Source organism: Bos taurus, chromosome 5 (genome assembly GCF_002263795.3).
Source record: "Bos taurus isolate L1 Dominette 01449 registration number 42190680 breed Hereford chromosome 5, ARS-UCD2.0, whole genome shotgun sequence".
Classification (NCBI taxonomy): Eukaryota; Metazoa; Chordata; class Mammalia; order Artiodactyla; family Bovidae; genus Bos; species Bos taurus.
In genome coordinates this window covers 91,393,546-91,413,659 of record NC_037332.1, presented here as the reverse complement: position 1 = coordinate 91,413,659, position 20,114 = coordinate 91,393,546, and the positions used below count along the sequence as shown (strand labels likewise).

At 39.7% G+C, this 20,114-nt stretch overlaps 1 protein-coding gene across 5 annotated transcripts in view; it reads left to right on the top strand.

The window, feature by feature from the left end:
• The window catches only part of PIK3C2G (phosphatidylinositol-4-phosphate 3-kinase catalytic subunit type 2 gamma), a 669,869-nt gene extending 654,936 nt beyond the window's left edge, over window positions 1–14,933 (top strand). For 4 of the 5 annotated variants that reach the window (XM_059886331.1, XM_059886332.1, XM_010805449.4 and 1 more), the window contains 2 exons: window positions 1,194–1,319; window positions 13,622–14,933. In XM_059886331.1, coding sequence (XP_059742314.1) covers window positions 1,194–1,319; window positions 13,622–13,774 — 279 coding nt within the window. In that variant the 3' untranslated portion in view covers window positions 13,775–14,933. The remainder of the gene's footprint in view (window positions 1–1,193; window positions 1,320–13,621) is intronic. The other variant, NM_001206512.2, reaches the window with a different exon arrangement.
• The last annotated feature ends 5,181 nt before the right edge of the window (window positions 14,934–20,114 follow it).

Below are 20,114 nucleotides of genomic sequence, written 5' to 3'. Positions count from 1 at the left end.
TAGTTAGGATGTATTCACCAAGATAAGCATTTAAACTCCTCAATTGTGACTTTCAAATCATCCTCTTTAAATGTAAATTACACAAACATTTCTCATTTTATCAAGCGAGATAGGCACAGCTTTTAGTACAATTTTCTCTCCATTTGGTTACAAAGATAGAACCCATTTCTCTGAAGTACAGTTGTTTCCAAACTTTTAAAAGTATACTCTGTCTTCAAATTTATTAAGAAATAAAAATATTCATAAGAAAAAAGGTTGAAAAAGGGAGACGTTCTGAAGCCGTTGGGGAAGTTTGGGGGGAGGAAGGCTGGAGAGCATTGATCCACCCATCAGGCTGGAACTCACGCAACTTTGGGAGCGCCACAGAACACAATTTTAAAAGGATCATCCAATATATTTTAGGATAATTTAGATCAGTGCTCCCCAACATTTTTGGCACCAAGGACTGGTTTTATGGAGGACAGTCTTTCCATGGACTGGAGTGGGGGGTGGTTTTAGGATGATTCATGCACATCACATTTATTGTGGACTTTATTTCTATTATTATTACATCAGCTCTACCTCACATCATCAGGCATTAGGTCTCAGAGGCTGGGGACCCCTGACTCAGATAATAAAATTATTAAAACTATCTTAAAATCTTGTAAGTAGGTCTAATTGATATTTTATTTATTTTTTTTAATTTTATTTTTAAACTTTACATAATTGTATTATGTAAATATGAAAATATGATATTATGCAATATACATGTCATCAAGTGCTACATCTTATTTTAGGTGTTAAACTTGAATTTTTTTTTTCTTTTTTTTTTAATTTTCAAGTGGTGTACAGTCCCCTGAGGCACTCAGGTCCTATCTCAGCCAGTGGCTTATATTCATCTCTTGACCATTTCTGTCAAAAATGCAAATTTCATTTTTACTACAAAAAACTAAAGTAACTCATACTTACTGGAGTTTTAAATGTAGCTCTCTGAAACAGTGCTTAATTTAAGATGGACTGTTTTACTCCTTTAAACTGTATTTTGGGATTCCTTTGGAGCCGTGATGTATTTCTTTTGATTGTTCTCTTCTTTTCTGGTAAACAGTGACTATAATAAATCTCGATCCTGTCTTTGGTCTAGATATTTAGTAGCCATGTATTTGTTTTCTTTGATAGCTGCGCACATTAATATTTATAACCATTTTTCTCTGCAGCATCTCCCAGATGGCTCCACGCCCAGCGCACATGTTGAATTTTATCTTTTACCGTATCCCAGTGAAGCCCGGAGGAGGAAAACAAAATCTGTTCCAAAATGTACTGACCCCACTTACAATGAGATTGTAAGTATGATTCATCTCTTGTCCAGTCACTTTGTATTTTTTCTTACCATTTTTCAGCTTCACAATGAAATATGGAAAATCTGTAGTAATTGGCAGCATTATTTCATAAAGGGAAGATGTTTCCCAAAATAGCCACTGTGTGCCACTCACTGTTCTTGATGCTATAGGAATAGGAAAATACAGCTTTCAAAGTGCTTATGAACCAATTTTCAAATTGTGGCTAGCTTACAGCAAGAGCCCAAGACTTTATGGCATTTGTTTTGCCTCCTAACATTATCCCTGACTCCATCTTGTTTTCTCTAATAAGCTTTTCTTTCCCTCGTTTTCCTTACCTGATAACTTTATCATAGTCTAATCTATTGTAAACATTATAAAATCTCCTTTGAAAAACTGAAAAAAAAAATAAGTACAAAGCACAAATTATATTAAAGTTAATTTATATTATATACAGCTCTCTAATTCCTTTGTAGTATACAATCTGAACATCTGATCCTCTCTTTTTTTCTACGGCAAACCCTACATTTCCCTCTTGATTCCATCCTTTCCCATCTCTTCTGTAGCTTGCTCACTTGATTCTTTGCTTACCTTTCCAGTGGGTTGTCTTACCCACTGGATCCTCAACTCCAAAATCTTAAAAAAAAAAGTCTTCAACTCAGCTTTTATAAAGCATCAATTTTTTCTTCTCTTGCTATCACCTCCACACTTTAGCAAACTTGGCATATTTCCTGCTCTCTGTTCATCGCCTCCTTCTCACCACTTAATCCTTTGCAATATGGATTCTACCTTGACCAATGCTGCTTTGTTCAAAGGGCACCAGAAGACTCCTGATTGTTCAGTCCAGTGATCCAATGGGCTGTCCTCTCCTGAGCACTTAGACAGCAACTCTATTAACTTCTTTCTCTTTCTTGACACCTCCCTTTTGCTTCTTGAGCTCTGCCTTTTAAGTCCCTTGTTTTCTTTAACCACTCTCTCATTTTCCTTCATTGCCATTCTTCCCCTGAAAATATTTATTTACTGGAGTTCCATGATGTGACCTCATCTCTTCTTGATGTATACACTCAAAATGATCTTATGGATCTACAGATTTTCATTTATTACCTACTTGAAGCTTGCATCTCAATTATTTCCTCAAACTCTAGCTTCTTTCCTAAGCTCTAAACCTGTGTGTGCATGTTCAGTCGTGTCTGAGTCTTTGTGACCCTGTGGACCCACCAGGCTGCTCTGTTCATGGGGATTCTCCAGGAAAGAATACTGGATTGGTTTGCCATGCCCTCCTCCAGGGGATCTTCCCAACCTAGGGATTGAACCCAGGTCTCCAGATGGCAGGCAGATTCTTTATCACTAAGCCACCAGGGGAGCCCTTTAAACCTGTAATTTTACCTGATTATTGAAGAGCCCCTGAGATGTCAGGGAGGGTGGGAGGGAAGCTGAAGATGAAGGGGATACATGTATACTTATAGCTGAATTCACATTGTACGGCAGAAATCAACACAAGATTGTAAAGCAATTACAAGAGTAAGTTAACAGTTAGTGACTCAGTTGTGACCGACTCTTTGCAACCCCATGGACTGTAGCCCACCAGGCTCCTCTATCCATGGAATTCTCCAGGCAAGAGTAGTGGAATGGATAGCCATTCCTTTCTCCAGGGGATCTTCCTGATCCAGGGATTGACTGGGGCTGCCAGAGTCCTTTCTGAGTTGACTCAGATGCTCATCTGGCCTCACTTCTCTCTGGCTGTTGGAGGAGGTCTCAGGTGTTAGCCACATGTGTGCTTGATGTTCTTTACCACATGCTGCTGGCTTCCCAAACAGCAAGTTATCCAAGACAGAGACAAAGATGCCACACTACTTTCTGAGCCACCAGGGAAGCCCAAAGCAATTATACTCCAATTAAAAAAGAAAGAGCCCCTTTAGGATGCCTCCTAGGCCCTTTTAAACCAGGTTTCCCTCCACTGTCATCTCAGAAGATACTAATGACATCACTCTCTTCCTCACTCACAAGTCCAGTTAATCCCCAAGTTTTGTCAGTTTCACTTGGGCAGTCGTCTGTCTCTTCAATCCATCTTCTCCTCTGTGTCCCATAACTGTGTCTCTGGTGAAAGGCCTCATAACTTTGGCTAATATAATAGCTTCCTATCTGCCCGTCTTGCGCTTTTCAATTAAATCATTCAAATTTCTATCTAAAGTATCAAAAACTACTCATTTTTATTGCTCTCCTACATAACTTTTTCCAAATGTTCCTTACTACCTACTGGATAATATCCAAAATCCTAAGTGTGGCATTCACAGCCCTTCAAATTTGACTCAGTAATTTTCCAAAGTTGTCTCTGGAGCAGTATCATCCTTATATACCTTTAAAATTTTTTTTGTTTTGAGATAATCGTAGATTCACAAGCAGTTAGAAGAAACAATATAGAGAGAATTCAAATACCCTTCAACCACTTTTCCTAAAATGGTAACACTTTGCCTGACTATTGACAATATCATAATCAGGAAATTAACATTGGTACAATTCACTGACCTTATTAGGATTTCTCGTTTTACACGTGTTCTTATGTATGCGTATATTTAGTTCTGTACATTTATATCACATGTATAGGTTTGTGTGATCACCACAATCAACCAAGGTCTAGGCCATTCCATCACAATGATTCCTGGTGCTGTCGGAGTAAAGCCACAGTCACTCTTCCCACTCTAACACTCCACGCCCAACTCTGGCAATGCTTAATATATTCACTATCTCTATAATTTTGTCATTTCAAATGTTATATAAATGGAATCATACAGTTTGTAACATTTTGAGGTTGGCTTTTTTCTTTTACTATACATCTCACGAGAGATCCATCCAAGTAGCTGCATGTATCAACAGTTTGTTTTCGCTGCTGAGTAGTAGTCACGGCAGGGAGGTATGAAAGTTTAACTATTTACCAATTAAAGGACATTTGGGTTGTTTCTGACTGGGGACTACTGCAATACAAAGCTGTTCTGAACGCTGATGTATAGATTTTCGTGTAAATATAAGTTGTAATTTCTCTAAGAGAGATGCTCAAGATGTAATTACAGGGGTATATGGTAATGCCACATATAGTTTTTTCTTTTTTTTTAATTTTATTTTATTTAACTTTACAATATTGTATTGGTTTTGCCATATATCAAAATGAATCTGCCACAGGTATACATGTGTTCCCCATCCTGAACCCTCCTCCCTCCTCCCTCCCCATACCATCCCTCTGGGTCGTCCCAGCGTATAGTTTTCCAAAGAAATTGTCATACTCTTTTTCCACACCATTTTACACTCCCAATGCAATATTTGTGCTAGTTTCGCTGCATCTCTGCCAGCATTTGGTATCATTTTTATTTTATCAAATAAAAATATCACTTTTTAATTTTAGTTCATTTGACAAGTAATGAGTGATAGCTCACTGTGGTTTTAATTTGCATGTATCTAGTAGCTAATGATCAGAGAATGAATGGCACCCCACTCCAGTACTCTTGCCTGGAAAATCCCATGGACGGAGGAGCCTGGTGGGCTGCAGTCCATGGGGTCGCTAAGAGTTGGACACGACTGAGCGACTTCACTTTCACTTTTCACTTTCATGCATTGGAGAAGGAAATGGCAGTCCACTCCAGTGTTCTTGCCTGGAGAATCCCAGGGACGGAGGAGCCTGGTGGGCTGCCGTCTATGGGGTCGCACAGAATCGGACACGACTGAAGCGACTTAGCAGTAGCAGCAGCAGTAGCTAATGATGCAAATTTCTTTTCATGTGCTTATTTACTATCTACATATCTTCTTTGGTGAAATATGTCTGTGTGTCTTTGTTCATTTTCTAATTAGAGAGTCTACATTTTTACTTATGTTTACTATTGACTTTTGAGATTCTTTATATATTATCAATAACCTTTGTCAGATATGTGGTTTGCAAATATTTTCTCCAAGTCTGTAGCTTGACTTTCCATCCTTTTCTCAGGGTCTTTCACAAGTAAAAGTTTTTAATCTTGATGAGGTCCAATTCATCAGTTGTTTTTCTCTTATAGACTGCATATTTGGTGGAAAGTCTAAGAACTCTTCACCTAGCACTTTCTAAAGATTTTCTCCCATAGAAAGTGAGTCACTCAGTCGTGTCCGACTCTTTGCGATCCCATGGACTGTAGTCTACCAGGCTTCTCTGTCCATGGGATTTTCCAGGCAAGAGTACTGGAGTGGGTTGCCATTTCCTTCTCCAGGGGATCTTCCTGACCCAGGGATCGAACCCAGGTCTCCTACATTGCCGGCAGACACTTTACCCTCTGAGCCACCAGGGAAATATTTTATAGTTTTATATTTTACATCTAAGTCCATTATTCATTTTGAGTTGACTTTTCAATAAAGTGTGTATTTTAGGTTAAAGTTCACTTTTCTTTTGCCTATGAATGCCAATTATTCCAGCACCATCTATTGAAAAAGCAATTCTTCCTACATTTAATGTCTTTTGCACCTTTCAGCACCTTTAACAAAAATAAGTCAGGAACATTTGCTTGCTCATGCCCTTCCACTGCCCCACACTTAGTCATATTCTCCAGTCACATTACACAGCTTGTCACTCCATGAATAATCCCTGTGACCTCTGTGACTGAGCTCATGAGGCTGTTCACCCTCCTGCCCTTTTCTGCCAACTTTGAGGTTCCCCTCAAATATGGACTCTGTGAACCACTCTTTCCTCCCTGACTCTTATACCACATTTACCATCTCTTGTTCAGTCCTACATAATTATTTTTTTCTTTTAGTACACTGAAAACTTCTTGAGGACAAAGAAAAAGTTTTATCTTTCTTAGTATCTCTGAAACTTAGCTATTTCTTTTTTTTTTTTAACTTTACAATATTGTATTAGTTTTGCCATATATCAAAATGAGTCCACCACAGGTATACATGCGTTCCCCATCCTGAACCCTCCTCCCTCCTCCCTCCCCATACCACCCCTCTGGGTTGTCCCAGTGGTTCGATGCACAATACTGCAACTTAGCTATTTCTTAAAAGATTTGTGGAATTAAATATTTGGGGTAATTCCGTAAGTGACACTTTTTGTGTATGTGGAAAAATGTAAAACCAGCAAACATTTATATATATTCAACTGTATGTATAATTTAGTAAGGAAAGATACTTTGACATTTTATTATTTGCCATGATGTCAACCACTAGAGATATATGTACATGCTCAGTTGCATCAAACTGTTTGCAACCCTATGGGCCATAGCCTGCCAGGCTCCTCTGTCCATGGGATTCTCCAGGCAAAGATACTGGAGTGGGTTGCCATGCCCTCCTCCAGGGCATCTTCCTGACCCAGGGAGGTCAAACCCACATCTCTTAAATCTCCTGTATTGGCAGGTGAATTATTTAGCACTAGCACCACCTGGGAAGCCCATAAGTCTATGCATAGCAAACTCCAATTCATACATAATCCGAATGAGCAGGAAGATGAATTCATGCGTGAGTAAGTGACTGCCTTAATAGTAACGATCATCATGTAAACAAATTTGTCAAGGAAGTGGTTGAATTTAGAAAGCCATGAGAAGAAAAAGACATCTTTTTTAGGAGTCCTTGTTAATATTTTAATAAGTATTCTTTCTGAATTATGTCTCTTTCTCTCAACAGACACATTCTCTAACAAAAATGGGATCATATTGTACCTATTAATTTGTTACCTGCTTTATTCAATAAGCATATAAGACTACAGTATTTTAATTTTTCTCCCATTATGCTGTGTCTGTATCAATACAAGAATATTTCTAAGAAATATCCCACAAAAGGGTACCAGTTTTAACTGTGGTTTTATTTTCTCTCCCCTTCAGCTATACTATAGGCTCCCATCTCTTTGCTAAGTCCCCTCTATTATTTCTGTGCATTCTTAGCAACACCTTATACAGACGTCCTCATCCCTTCGTATCTGCAGGGGAGGTTAGCTCCAGGACTCCTGAGCATACCAAAATTCTTGGGTGCCCAAGTTCTTTCTATAAAATGGCATATTTGCATATAACCTATACACATCCCCCATTTACATTAAATTGTCTCTAGGTGACTCATAAGAGTTGATACAATGTATATGTCATGCAAATAGTAGCTGGTAGGCAACCTATTCAAATTTGCTTTCTAGAACTTTGGAAATATTTTTCCCTGAATATTTTTTGATATGTGGTTGATTGAGTCCATGACTGCAGAGCTCATGGCTACAGAGGGCCAACCATTTGTGTTTTCTGAGGAGCCTGGTAATTATCACATGGCATCTACCTTGTATTTAACTTCTCCCGTTTGCTTCCTGAGGGCTGCTATATCAGGGACTTTGGGATTTCTCAAACTGCCAAAGCCAGGCAGAGATCTGGGGAGTGGGAGAGAATGACTTCACTCCCCTTCTTATATAAACCTCTTAGAGGAATTCAAAGGGAATATCATATTGCATCACTTCAGAAAGCTTTTCAGGAAAATAGTTCTTTGAGGTGTTATTCACAAGCCTCTTTCTCCCTAATACTCAGACCTGAGAGAGGCTGGGTCAGGACCACTGCCAAGTGTCCCTTCAGCATCCACCCTTCAGATACTAAAGCTCTGATACAAGGCCAAGTTTGTCACCTTGATGCTCTCCAGAGTGGCTCCCAACAGGACTGCCTGCAGCCTTCCTGAAAACCCTTCTCACATACAGAGCCTTGTGGTGGACACGACTGGGCTCAGGACAGGGTGGGGCTGGTGGTCGGAGTGCCCCCAGAAGTTCCCTCCAAGTCTTTCAGAAGCAGAGTGGGCTGCTAACGCCGCTGCCACTGCTCTTTCTACTCTACTGTCTTTGTTATCTGGTTGAGAACCATCATTTTCCAATACAATATTGTAAAGTAATTAACCTCCAATTAAAATAAATAAATTTATATTAAAAATAAATAAATAAAAAGTAAAAAAAAGAACCATCATTTTTAATGACTCATTAGAAATAGATTCAATTTTAAAAATTAATTATATTGTTATAGTCCATGTATCTTGCACATTGTATTCCTTTTTTTTTTAATTGAAATATAATTGATTTACAGTGTTGTGCCAATCACTGGGCATATAGACTCACTTATAATATAGAGACATTCTTTTTATATTCTTTCCCATTCTGGTTATGACAGGATATTGAATATAGTTCTCTATGCTATACAGTAAGGCCTTGTGGTTTATCCATCCTGTATCTAGTAACTGACATTACATTCCTTTCTTAGACATTATCCTAGAGGAGATATTAGAAAGGACAGAATAAGAATGTTCTATGTAGTTCACGTGCCTTAAAATATCCAGCATGTGCATGAATATCTAGCATAGAACGCGGTGAATGGTACACTCAGTAAGCAATGGTTATTGTTGTCTATAGCATCCTCTCATTCCATACTCATAAAGTAATGATAATTCTTTTTGTAGAGGAAGACCCTGAGGCCCTGAGGTAGATATTTTGATCAGGGTTAGGTAACTAAATTTCAAGCCCAGAAGTGCCTGATTCCAAAGCTCTGACTGACCCCATTAAACTTTCTGTGCTGTCCCTCCCTCGCTCTACCCGCAGAGTCCTGGCTTTCAACTCTGCCTTTCACAGTCACCTCTCCACTCCTTCTCTCACCAGCCCTAAGCACAATTCGGCAGAGTCCTGGCTTTCAACTCTGCCTTTCACAGTCACCTCTCCACTCCTTCTCTCACCAGCCCTAAGCACAATTCGGCAGAGTCCTGGCTTTCAACTCTCCCTTTCACAGTCACCTCTCCACTCCTTCTCTCACCAGCCCTAAGCACAATTCGGCAGAGTCCTGGCTTTCAACTCTCCCTTTCACAGTCACCTCTCCACTCCTTCTCTCACCAGCCCTAAGCACAATTCGGCAGAGTCCTGGCTTTCAACTCTGCCTTTCACAGTCACCTCTCCACTCCTTCTCTCACCAGCCCTAAGCACAATTCGGCAGAGTCCTGGCTTTCAACTCTGCCTTTCACAGTCACCTCTCCACTCCTTCTCTCACCAGCCCTAAGCACAATTCGGCAGAGTCCTGGCTTTCAACTCTGCCTTTCACAGTCACCTCTCCACTCCTTCTCTCACCAGCCCTAAGCACAATTCGGTTCCCATACTATTTTCCTCCCCTTGCAATCCTTCAAACACTCTTTAGAATTATTTACTAGAACTTGGTGTCAAATGACATAGTGAATGCTTGCATATAAGTTAGTAGATACTAAATTACCCTAAACAGTGTTCTACTTGATATAACAGTTTCAAACTTACACATTCAGTGTTTGTCAGAAGGCAGTGAAGACTTGACACATGCCTCAATGGCACCCCACTCCAGTACTCTTGCCTGGAGAATCCCATGGGCAGAGGAGCCTGGTAGGCTACAGTCCATGGGGTCGCTAGGAGTCGGACATGACTGAGCGACTTCACTTTCACTTTCCGCTTTCATGCATTGGAGAAGGAAATGGCAACCCACTCCAGTGTTCTTGCCTGGAGAATCCCAGGGACAGGGAGCCTGGTCGGCTGCCGTCTATGGGGTCACACAGAGTCGGACACGACTGAAGTGACTTAGCAGCAGCAGCATGGGTAAAAAGTATTACAAAGTGAAATTAAAAGAGCTGTGTATTTTTGGTTCTGTTTATATTAAGGCAGAATACATATTAAATCATTTGGTGAAAAGTCTCAAAGAATATAGTCATCTGCATACATCTCTAGCATTACACACTAATTATTCATTGCAATGAAGAAAAAAGTGCTTATTTTTAAAATGTTACAGATGAAGTAAAGCAATTAGAATATATGTATATATCATCTATGATGTGCAATGATTACATGTTATAAAACAGTCACTTTCAAGAAAAATAGCTTTTACATAATAAAGCATAGGAAAAAAATCCATAGTAATATAAACTTTGGAGTTTAAATGTTTGCATTTTAACCAGGAAGGCAATTAATTCCTAGCATCGAATATTAGAGAAATTCTGCTTGCTAAATAGCTGGAGACTCAACTTTGTCTACCACTGTTATTTCCTGTCAGCTAAGGTAAAATGGGCTTCCCTGGTGCCTCAGCTGGTATAGAATCTGCCTGCAATGAGGGAGACCCAGGTTCGATCCCTAGTTGGGAAGATCCCCTAGAGAAGGGAATAGCCCTCACTCCACTATTCTTGCCTGGAGAATTCCATGGACAGAGGAGCCTGATGGGCTACAGTCCATGGGGTCACAAAGAGTCGGCCATGACTGAGCAACTAACAGTTTCACTTTTCAAGTCAAAAATACCAAGAAATGACTGTTCTTTTTTTGTGTATTTGATGGATCTTTTTTGGTTATAATTCATTAGTGTTTACTATGTACCAGGTTTTGCACCAAGGCTAATTATATTCATTCTCTCATTTTATTCTTCTTCACAATACTAAAAGGTAAATATTATCACCATATTCAAATAAGAAAGTTCATTCAGATGGCCCCCAACTTGGGCTGGTTCAACCTGAAATTTTTTGAACTTACAGTGGTGCAAAAGCAGTATGCATTCAGTAGAACCTGTACTACAAATTCTGATCTTCTCCCAGCTTATCAGTGCGTGGTAGAATATTCTCTCCTGATGCTGGGCAGTGGCAGTGAGCCACAAGTCTCAGTCAGTCACGCAATCATGAGAGTAAACAACCAATACTCTCACAACCATTTTGTACCCAGCCAGCCATTCTGCTTTTCACTTTCAGTACTGTATCCAATAAATTATATGAGACATACACACATTGTTATAGAAGAGGCTTTGTGTTAGATGATTTTGTCTAACTGTAGGCTGACATAAGTGTCCTGAATGCATTTAAGGTAGATGAGGCTAAGCTATGATGTTCGACGGGTTAAGTGTGTGTGTGCTCAGTTGCTCAGTTGTCTCCGACTCTGCAACCTCATGGACAGTAGCCCTCTAGGCTCCTCTGTCCATGGAATTTCCCCAGGCAAGAATACTGGAGTGGGTTGCCATGCCCTCCTCCAGGGGATCTTCCCAACCCAGGGATCGAACCCGGGTCTCTTATGTCTCCTGTATGGGCAGGCAGGTTCTACCACTAGCGCCATCTGTTCAGTTTACCATGGGTTTATAAGCCCATCAGGATGTAACCCCATTGTAAATGGAGGAAGAACTATCAGATCAGATCAGTCCCTCAGTCGTGTCCGACTCTTTGCGACCCCATGAATCACAGCACGCCAGGCCTCCCTGTCCATCCACCAACTCCCGGACTTCACTCAGACTCACGTCCATCGAGTCAGTGATGCCATCCAGCCATCTCATCCTCTGTCGTCCCCTTCTTCTCTTGCCCCCAATCCCTCCCAGCATCAGAGTCTTTTCTAATGAGTCAACTCTTTGCATGAGGTGGCCAAAGAACTGGAGTTTCAGCTTTAGCATCATTCCTTCCAAAGAAATCCCAGGGCTGATTCCTTCAGAATGGACTGGTTGGATCTCCTTGCAGTCATAGTGACAACAGATTTAAATAAATATGTATCATAGATATGTTTCTTAGAAAGTTACATCTTTAGCACTAATTTATAAGATTCCCAGTGTTCTGAAACCAGATTTTCCAAAAGCCTAATGGTCAGAGCTATTCCATTTTTTTTTATACACTTTGAAGAGCCCTTTGTCTATTTCCTCTGTAAAATAGGAATTGAGTGTATCTGCCGAATGTGTTGTGGGGAGGAAAATGGAGGATAATTTAGACAGTTCAAAATAACCACCATAGAGAAGAGGAAAAGGAGCTTACTCTGAAGTCCTGGAAAAATAGGTGTTCAGGAGATAAGAGTGATTCAGAGTCCACGTTAGACTTCTCTTTGCCATTAAAGATGAATTACATCAGTAAGACTTTGAAATTTTTAAGGCAGCCCTTAAAATCCTTTACTATCTGGGGGAACTCAAGAACTTAAGTGGAATAACTTGAATAAGCAGTTCTGCCCTGAGAATCCCATGGACAGAGGAGTCTGGCAGGCTACAGTCCATGGGGTCTCAAAGAGTCGGACACAGCTGAGGTGACTTAGTACGCACACACAAGAATTTAAAAGGTAATCTCCTGCCTGGAATGGGAGCAAGATAATAGAAGAGTAGGTAGCCAGGAGCTGTCACAAGAAGTAATATAGACTGCATCAACATCCTGTATTGTATGTCATATCCCTTAATTGAATTATTATTTTTTTGATAAATAAATCACTGCTCAGAGCTGCTGGTAGATTCTTTAGTGGAATTTCATTGATATCTTAAGATGGCCAGAAATCACATCCATACACACTGAGCAGGCTTCCTAGAAGATTCAAGGCTTTCCTCTCAATTTGTTTCCTCTGATTCTTCTTTGCATATAAAGCACTTCTTTCTATCTTGTAGCTTCACTATAAAAAGCAAGCACATTTGTAGCATCATATGAGACTCCTCTAAATGTGTTATAAGGAGTTTCCTTGGCAACCACTTTGGGTTTATACACAGCAATCTCCTCCTTTTATGATGTACAACTAACTTCTTGATCCTGCAGTTTTTAAAGTTTCTTTACCACTGCAGGAACACAGTGATAATGCCTGTAACTTACTTCTTGGATATTATAAATCGCAGTTGAATAGCTCTCTCTCCTTAAAAATAGTTCCATGACTAGTAAATGAAAAGAAGAAAGACACAAAACTGTACACACAACATAATCATAGCTCAGAATCTAAAAATTGATTATATATAGAAAACAAAAAGCACAGCAAAATGTTAACTATAATTATCTCCTAATGGTAGAAATATAAAAATGTTCTTTTATATTCATTTCTGTTTCATCCCCATATTTTACTTAATGAGCATATATTTTCATAACTAAATATTAAACAATTTTAAATTAAAGTAACCATAGTATGACTGCTTCACATGGAGAAGGAAATATTGTTGGACTACATTAACACAAGGAAATCATGGAGATTGGTCTGATTTCCTCATTAGCCTTCAACAAAGAAAAATAGTGTTCAAGGCTCCATGCTGCACATAAATTCAAGGACAGTTAAAAGGTGGTAAGTATTTAAATTTCTTCCTAGAGAATGATTTGCAACCTTATTAAATTTGGGATAGACAATTATTAATGGAATCAGAGTAAATTTTAAGCTTCTTAAGAAATACTTTGTCATTAAACTCCTTCATGTTAGCAGAACCTTTAGCTCTTCAGAATTAAGAGTTAGAAATGAAAGATTCTAACAACATTAACCTGTCCATTCCAAGGTACAAAATATGAGATGCAATTATTTTGTTAAAAGAAATATTTTTTAAAAGATGCATTTAAGCATATCTAATTTATATTTTCAAAATTCTCTCCCTTTTCAGGTAGTATATGATGAAGTCACAGAGCTCCAAGGACATGTCTTAATGCTTATTGTAAAGAGCAAAACCACGTTTGTAGGAGCAATTAACATCCAACTCTGCAGTGTCACACTCAATGAAGAAAAATGGTATCCACTAGGTAACAGTATAATTTGAGCATTGCTTTGAACATACAGATTCATTAACTACTCATATTTTTTTCACTTTTGGGCCTCTCTATCACAAGATCAGGACATTTTTTTAATCAAAGGTAGTGTGGTAAATTAAGGACACAGAGAAAAGAAATCAGAATCAATGTTTTTAGTTATTTATTCTCTGTGTATTTCACTGTTTTCTTAGAACCATTTCTCCAATTGATTGTGTAAATTCAATATGTAAAATAATAAAAGGATATTTTAGTGTATCTTTTAAATCAAACATGCGTGCACTTTATAATTATGTGCCTATAGTTAAAAGCAATACTTTTAATGTAGTTTTCAAAAAAAACCAAAGCAAATAAATCTTATCACTTCAAGACCTAAGTATATCTGAAACAAGTTTTTAAAATTTGGATTAAGTATATATACCTACACATCCACTTATAATTTTATATGTATTGAAGGCATTAGTAAGCTCTGGCAGAATACTATAGTTATTTTCTAACAGAAAAACCAAGCATAAATGCCTAAAATTCTTAAATCCAATTTTTGGAAGAATTTTTGTAGTTTTTCACCGTCTTCAATACTCATCACCACTGGATATCACCCAATCAGAGGCATTATCACATTTTAAACTGTGGTATACCTTAATTCAAAGATCTCAAACTCTGAAACCCTCCCTTCTGATCAAAACATCTTTTCTGTACAACAAAAAGTTTTCTTACTTCTGAACCTACTTTCATACCCATCGTGACCTGAGTAGACAATCCTGGAGGGACTTCCCCGGTGATTCAGTGGTTAAGAATCTACATTGCAGTGCAGGGGACACAGGTTCGATCCCTGGTCAAGGAATGAATATACCACACACCACAGGGCAACTACGCCCTACTGCCTTACTATGGAGCCTGGGAGCCCTAGAGCTGTGCCCCACAAGGAGAGGAGCCATCGCAACAAGAAGCCCACGCACCACCACCAGAAAGTACTCCCGCTTACTACAGATAGAGAAAGCCCTTACACAGCAGCAAGACCCAGTGCAGCCATGAATTAACTTTTTCAAAATCCTGCAGATTTCCACCCTGCAAAGTAGGTACAAATCAAGGCACTTTATCATATTTTTTAAGAGAATTAAATTGCTTTAAAAAATTCCTGCCAATTAAATTATTAAAACCCTTGCTTTACTCAGCGTTCTCCTGTGTGTATATTAAAAAAGCAACTTAAGTTCTTTTTTATACAGTCATTGGCGTAAACTTGTAAAAGACTGTACATTTATTCATTGAAAATACATGTGTGCCTAGTGTGGGCTGATATGGTCTTGCTCTGAACACATGATCATGTGAGTCAAATCATCCATAATCCTCTGGGCAGTGACTGGGTGTTTCAGGTCGATTCCCTGTCCTTTTCTAATAGAGTGATTCCATATCCTTCTCTCTGATGAAACCCCAGAACCCTCTACCGTAATCCTCACTCTCAGTTGATGACTGTGTTTCCTACTTCACTTAGAAATTGGAATCAGTCCACTAGCACGTCTACCCACTCAGCACAGTCTACATTCCACCTTTCTACTTATTATCATAGAAAAACCACCCCAGCTCCTACCCAAAACCAATCCCTCAGCTTGTACATTTGACTCCAGGCCCTCTTAGCTCATGCATTGGCAAGTGGTTCTTTACCAATTGTGCCACCTGGGAAGCTTTTGGATCATAGAAAAAGCAAGGGAATTCCAGAAAAACATCTACTTCTGTTTCACTGACTGTGCGAAAGCCCTTGACTGTGTGGATCACAACAAACTGTATAAAATTCTTAAAGACATGGGAACAACAGACTACCTTATCTGCCTCCTGAGAAACTTGTATGCAGGTCAAGAAGCAACAGTGAGGACCAAACCTGGAACAACACATTGGTTCCAAATTGGGGAGGAATATGTCAAGGCTGTATATTGTCACCCTGCTTATTTAACTTATATGCAGAGTACATCATGTGAAATGCTGGGCTGGATGAATCACAAGCTGGAATCAAGTCTGCAGGGAGAAATATCAATAACCTCAGATATGCAGATGACACCATCTTAATGGCAGAAAGTGAAAAGGAACCAAAGAGCCTCTTGACAAAGGCAGAAGAGGAGAGTGAAAAAGCTGGCCTAAAACTCAACATTCAAAATACAAAGATCATGGCATCTTGTCCCATCACTTCATGGCATAGAGATGGGGAAACAATGAAAACAGTGAAAGGCTTTGTTTACTTGGGCTCCAAAAACACTGTGGACAGTGACTGCAGCCATGAAATTAAAAGGCGCTGGCTCCTTGGAAGAAAAGCTATTATGAAAAACCTAGACAGTATATTAAAAAGCAAAGACATTACTTTGCCAACAAAAATCCATCTAATCAAAGCTATGGTTTTTCCAGTAGTCATGTATGGATGTGAGAGTTAGACTATAAAGAAGGCTGAGCACCAAAGAACTGATTTTTGTTTTTTTTAAAACATCAAGGTCTCTTTATTTATAACAGGTAAAAACTGCAGTAAGGTCATCTAATATACAATAAAAAAAAAAAAAACAAAACAAGTGTAATTACATCCTTAACAAAAGGACAGCCAGCATGTTTTCTTCCATAGCACAGAATTACTGGTTTGTCTCCTGGTTGGTCCTCATCATCTGGTACATTTTCCCCCCAGGAATTTCCTTTTCAAAGGAAGACGGTCTTCAGGGCAAAAAATGTTTGTCAGACTCTAGTCCCAGTAGTATATATTTTATTCACTTATAGATCCATAACCACCCCACCCCACGCTATCTTGCTCCAGCCTTCCTTGAATTCCTATTGACATCAGTCATTTATTACAACTCTCCCCCAACATTTATTATAACCTCCCAAGTTGTATTTACAGTTAAGAAGAATCTGTAAATACCACAAAACGACTCAGCTGTTAGTGCACAGAAGTCAAATGATCCTCTGAAACACTGAAGTACATTTCTCAAGCTTTTGGTAAACAATTATATGTTCATTTAAAACACAGACAACATTCCTTAGACAAACATAACTCCTGAAGCTCATCTGGCAAGACAAATTGCTTTGTATTTCTTAGCACAATAAAATGTATCTTTGAAACTGAGAAGAACCAAAATTATTTAAAACAATAACAGAACACCACACATAAAAATCACACAACAGATTGACTGATACATTGAAATTCTGTCAAAATCGATTTTCAGTGAGGCTTTGCATTTCAAATAGGCCAGAAAAAAAAATGATCCTAAAAGGTGTATTTTATACATGTGACGTTTCATCCTCCAAAGAGCTGTTTTTCTCACTTGAAGTTTCTAAATAACATTTAGAAAAAGAAATATTATAAGAGGGATTATCCAGCTCAGTCGAACTGATGGTTTTGAACTGTGGATTTGGAAAAGACTCTTGAGAGTCCCTTGGACTGCAAGGAGATCCAATCAGTCAGTCCTAAAGGAATCAACTCTGAATATTCATCGGAAGACTGATGCTGAAGCTGAAGCTCCAATACTTTGGCCACCTGATGCAAAGAGTCAACTCATTGAGAAAGACTCTGATGCTGGGAAAGATAGAAGGCAGGAGGAGAAGGGGACGACAGAGCACAAGATGGTTGGATGGCATCACCAACTCAATGGACATGAGTCTGAGCATGCTGGGAGATGATGAAGGACAGGGAAGCCTGGCATGATGCAGTCCATGGGGTCGCAAAGAGTCAGACATGACTGAGGGACTGAACAACAACAACCTCTTACCTACTCAAAAACAGTACTGGAATTCTCCTCTATGCAAAAGCATCATTTCTTTATTCTCTTCTAGACAAGTCTCTTCAACATACATGGTTACATGATGGAACAACTATTCTAAAAAATATCTCAGCACTTCTGTCTTCTTTCCAAATATTCATCTAATTGACTGGCTCTTTTCTGCAGCAGAACTTTTCAAAATGGTTGTCTCTAATCTCTGCCTCCAGATTTTCTCTTCTCATTTTCTCTCAGATCATTCCAAGGAGATGTTTGTCCCAAACACTTCAACAAAACTGCTTTTGTCACGATACCTACTGACCTCCACAAAGCTAAATCCAAAGGTCAGTTTCCAAACCGATTCCTTTGGATTTAGCTATTTAGTTTCCTTGGGATTTAGCTATTTAGCCCTGATCCAAACTTACCTATCAGCAGCATTGAAATACACAGTCAATAACCTTCTTTCTCAAAGCTCTTCCTTTGGCTTCCAGAATACAACCCCCACTTGTGCTTTCCTTCTATAACACTGGTCCCTCCTTCTCAGTCTTCCGTGCAGGAGCATCTCCACAGTCTCCAATGTTGAAGTGTCTAGGGCCCAGTCCTTGGTCCTCTTCTCCATCAACTTCCACTCCCTACTGGTCTCATCCCATTTTGATGGCTTTAAATATCATATGCTACATACGTGCTAAGTTGCTTCAGTCATGTCTGACTCTGTGACCCATGAACTGTAGCCCACCAGCCTCCTCTGTCCATAGGATTCTCCAGGCAAGAATACTGGAGTGGGTTGCCACATCCTCCTCCAGGGTCTTTCCAACCCAGAATCTTTCCAACCCAGGAATTGAACACTTATCTCTTATGTATTCCCCAGTTTTACAACTCCAGCCCAAAGAATGGCCAGGATGATGGAGTAGGAAGACTCTGAATTCGCCTCCTTCCATAAGCACACCAAAATAACAACCAATTACAAAGCAACTCAGCTATTTCTAAAGACAGCCACTCAATGGACATGAATTTGCACAAACTCTGGGCAATAGTGGAGGACAGAGGAGCCTCAGAGTGCTGCAGTCCATGTCGGATACAACTTAGCTACTGAAAAACAACAGAGCAACTATAAATAAGAATAATCTGAAGACTAGTAGAAAATTTCTACAATTGGAGATAAGAAGAAGGAATCACAACAAGATGAATAGGAGGAATGGACACACAAAGTATAGTCAACTTTTTCCAGATCCAACCACTTACCCCTCTCCATCTGTTTCCTCTCCTTTTCAAGGCAATCCTATCGACTTTGGCCCAAATTACTACAATTGCCTTCTTCTAAATAGTCTTAGTTTCTGTGTTTACCCCGCCTGCCCTTACAGTTGGGAGAAGGCAATGGCACCCCACTCCAGTACTCTTACCTGGAAAATCCTATGGACAGAGGAGCCCAGTAGGCTGCAGTCCATGGGGTCGCTAAAAGTCGGACCTGACTGAGTGACTTCACTTTCACTTTTCACTATCATGCATTGGAGAAGGAAATGGCAACCCACTCCAGTGTTCTTGCCTGGAGAATCCCAGGGATGGGGGAGCCTGGTGGGCTGCCGTCTCTGGGGTTGCACAGAGTCAGACATGACTCAAGTGACTTAGCAGCAGCAGCCCTTATAGTAATAGTAATAGTTTCAGTCGCTCAGTCATGTCAGACTCTTTGTGACCCCACGGACTGTATCCTGCCAGGATTCTCTGTCCTTGGGATTCTCCAGGCAAGAATACTGGTGTGGGTTGCCATTTCCTTATCCAGAAGATCTTCCCAACCCAAGAATCAAACTCAGGTCTCCTGCGTTGCAAGAAGATTCTCTACTGTTTGAGCTACAGGGAAGTCCTTAGAGTGTATTCTCAACTCAGCAATTGGAGTCATCATATTGTTCTTCTGGCTCAAAACCTTGCAGAGCCTTCTAATCTCAGAGTAAAAGCACAAACCTTCAAAATAGCCTAAAAGCCCAATGTGATCTGGCCTCCCATTGGTCATCTCTCTGATTTTAACTCCCATTACATCCTCCTATGCTCAACACACTCAAGAAACACTGGCCTCCTTTCCATTCCCTGAGTGTTCTAGGCATATGCTTCTTCCCTGGAATCTTTATCATGCAGATCCTTTCCTCCAAAATGTGTTTTTGTCCCATGTATCCACCTACCTGTTCTCTCACCTCTTTCTAGTCTTGGTCATATGTTTCCATCTTGACCTGTCTGTGTCATACTGAAACCTGCTCTGTCCTCAAATACACACCAGATCCTTCCCACTTGGCTCTACTTTTTTTCTTATATCCTTATCACCTTTGAACATTCTATACAATTTACTTATTCATTTTTTTTATTATTCATGTTTTGTATCCTTTCACTAAAACACAAGACTCTCAAGAAGTGATGTCACTGACAGTACAGCTATAGCCCCAGGCAAGAAGAATCCTTGCTCAGGTGCCCTCACTATATACCTATGGTGAGGTCTATGACTCACCTATACCCACAAGCCTCATTCTAGACCAAATTCTAGGTACACGTGACTCCAGAATTCCCTGCCCAAACAGCCTCTGCAGGCCTTCTAAGGATCCATTCGCCTGAAGTCAGACACCACATCAGGGCGAGGAAT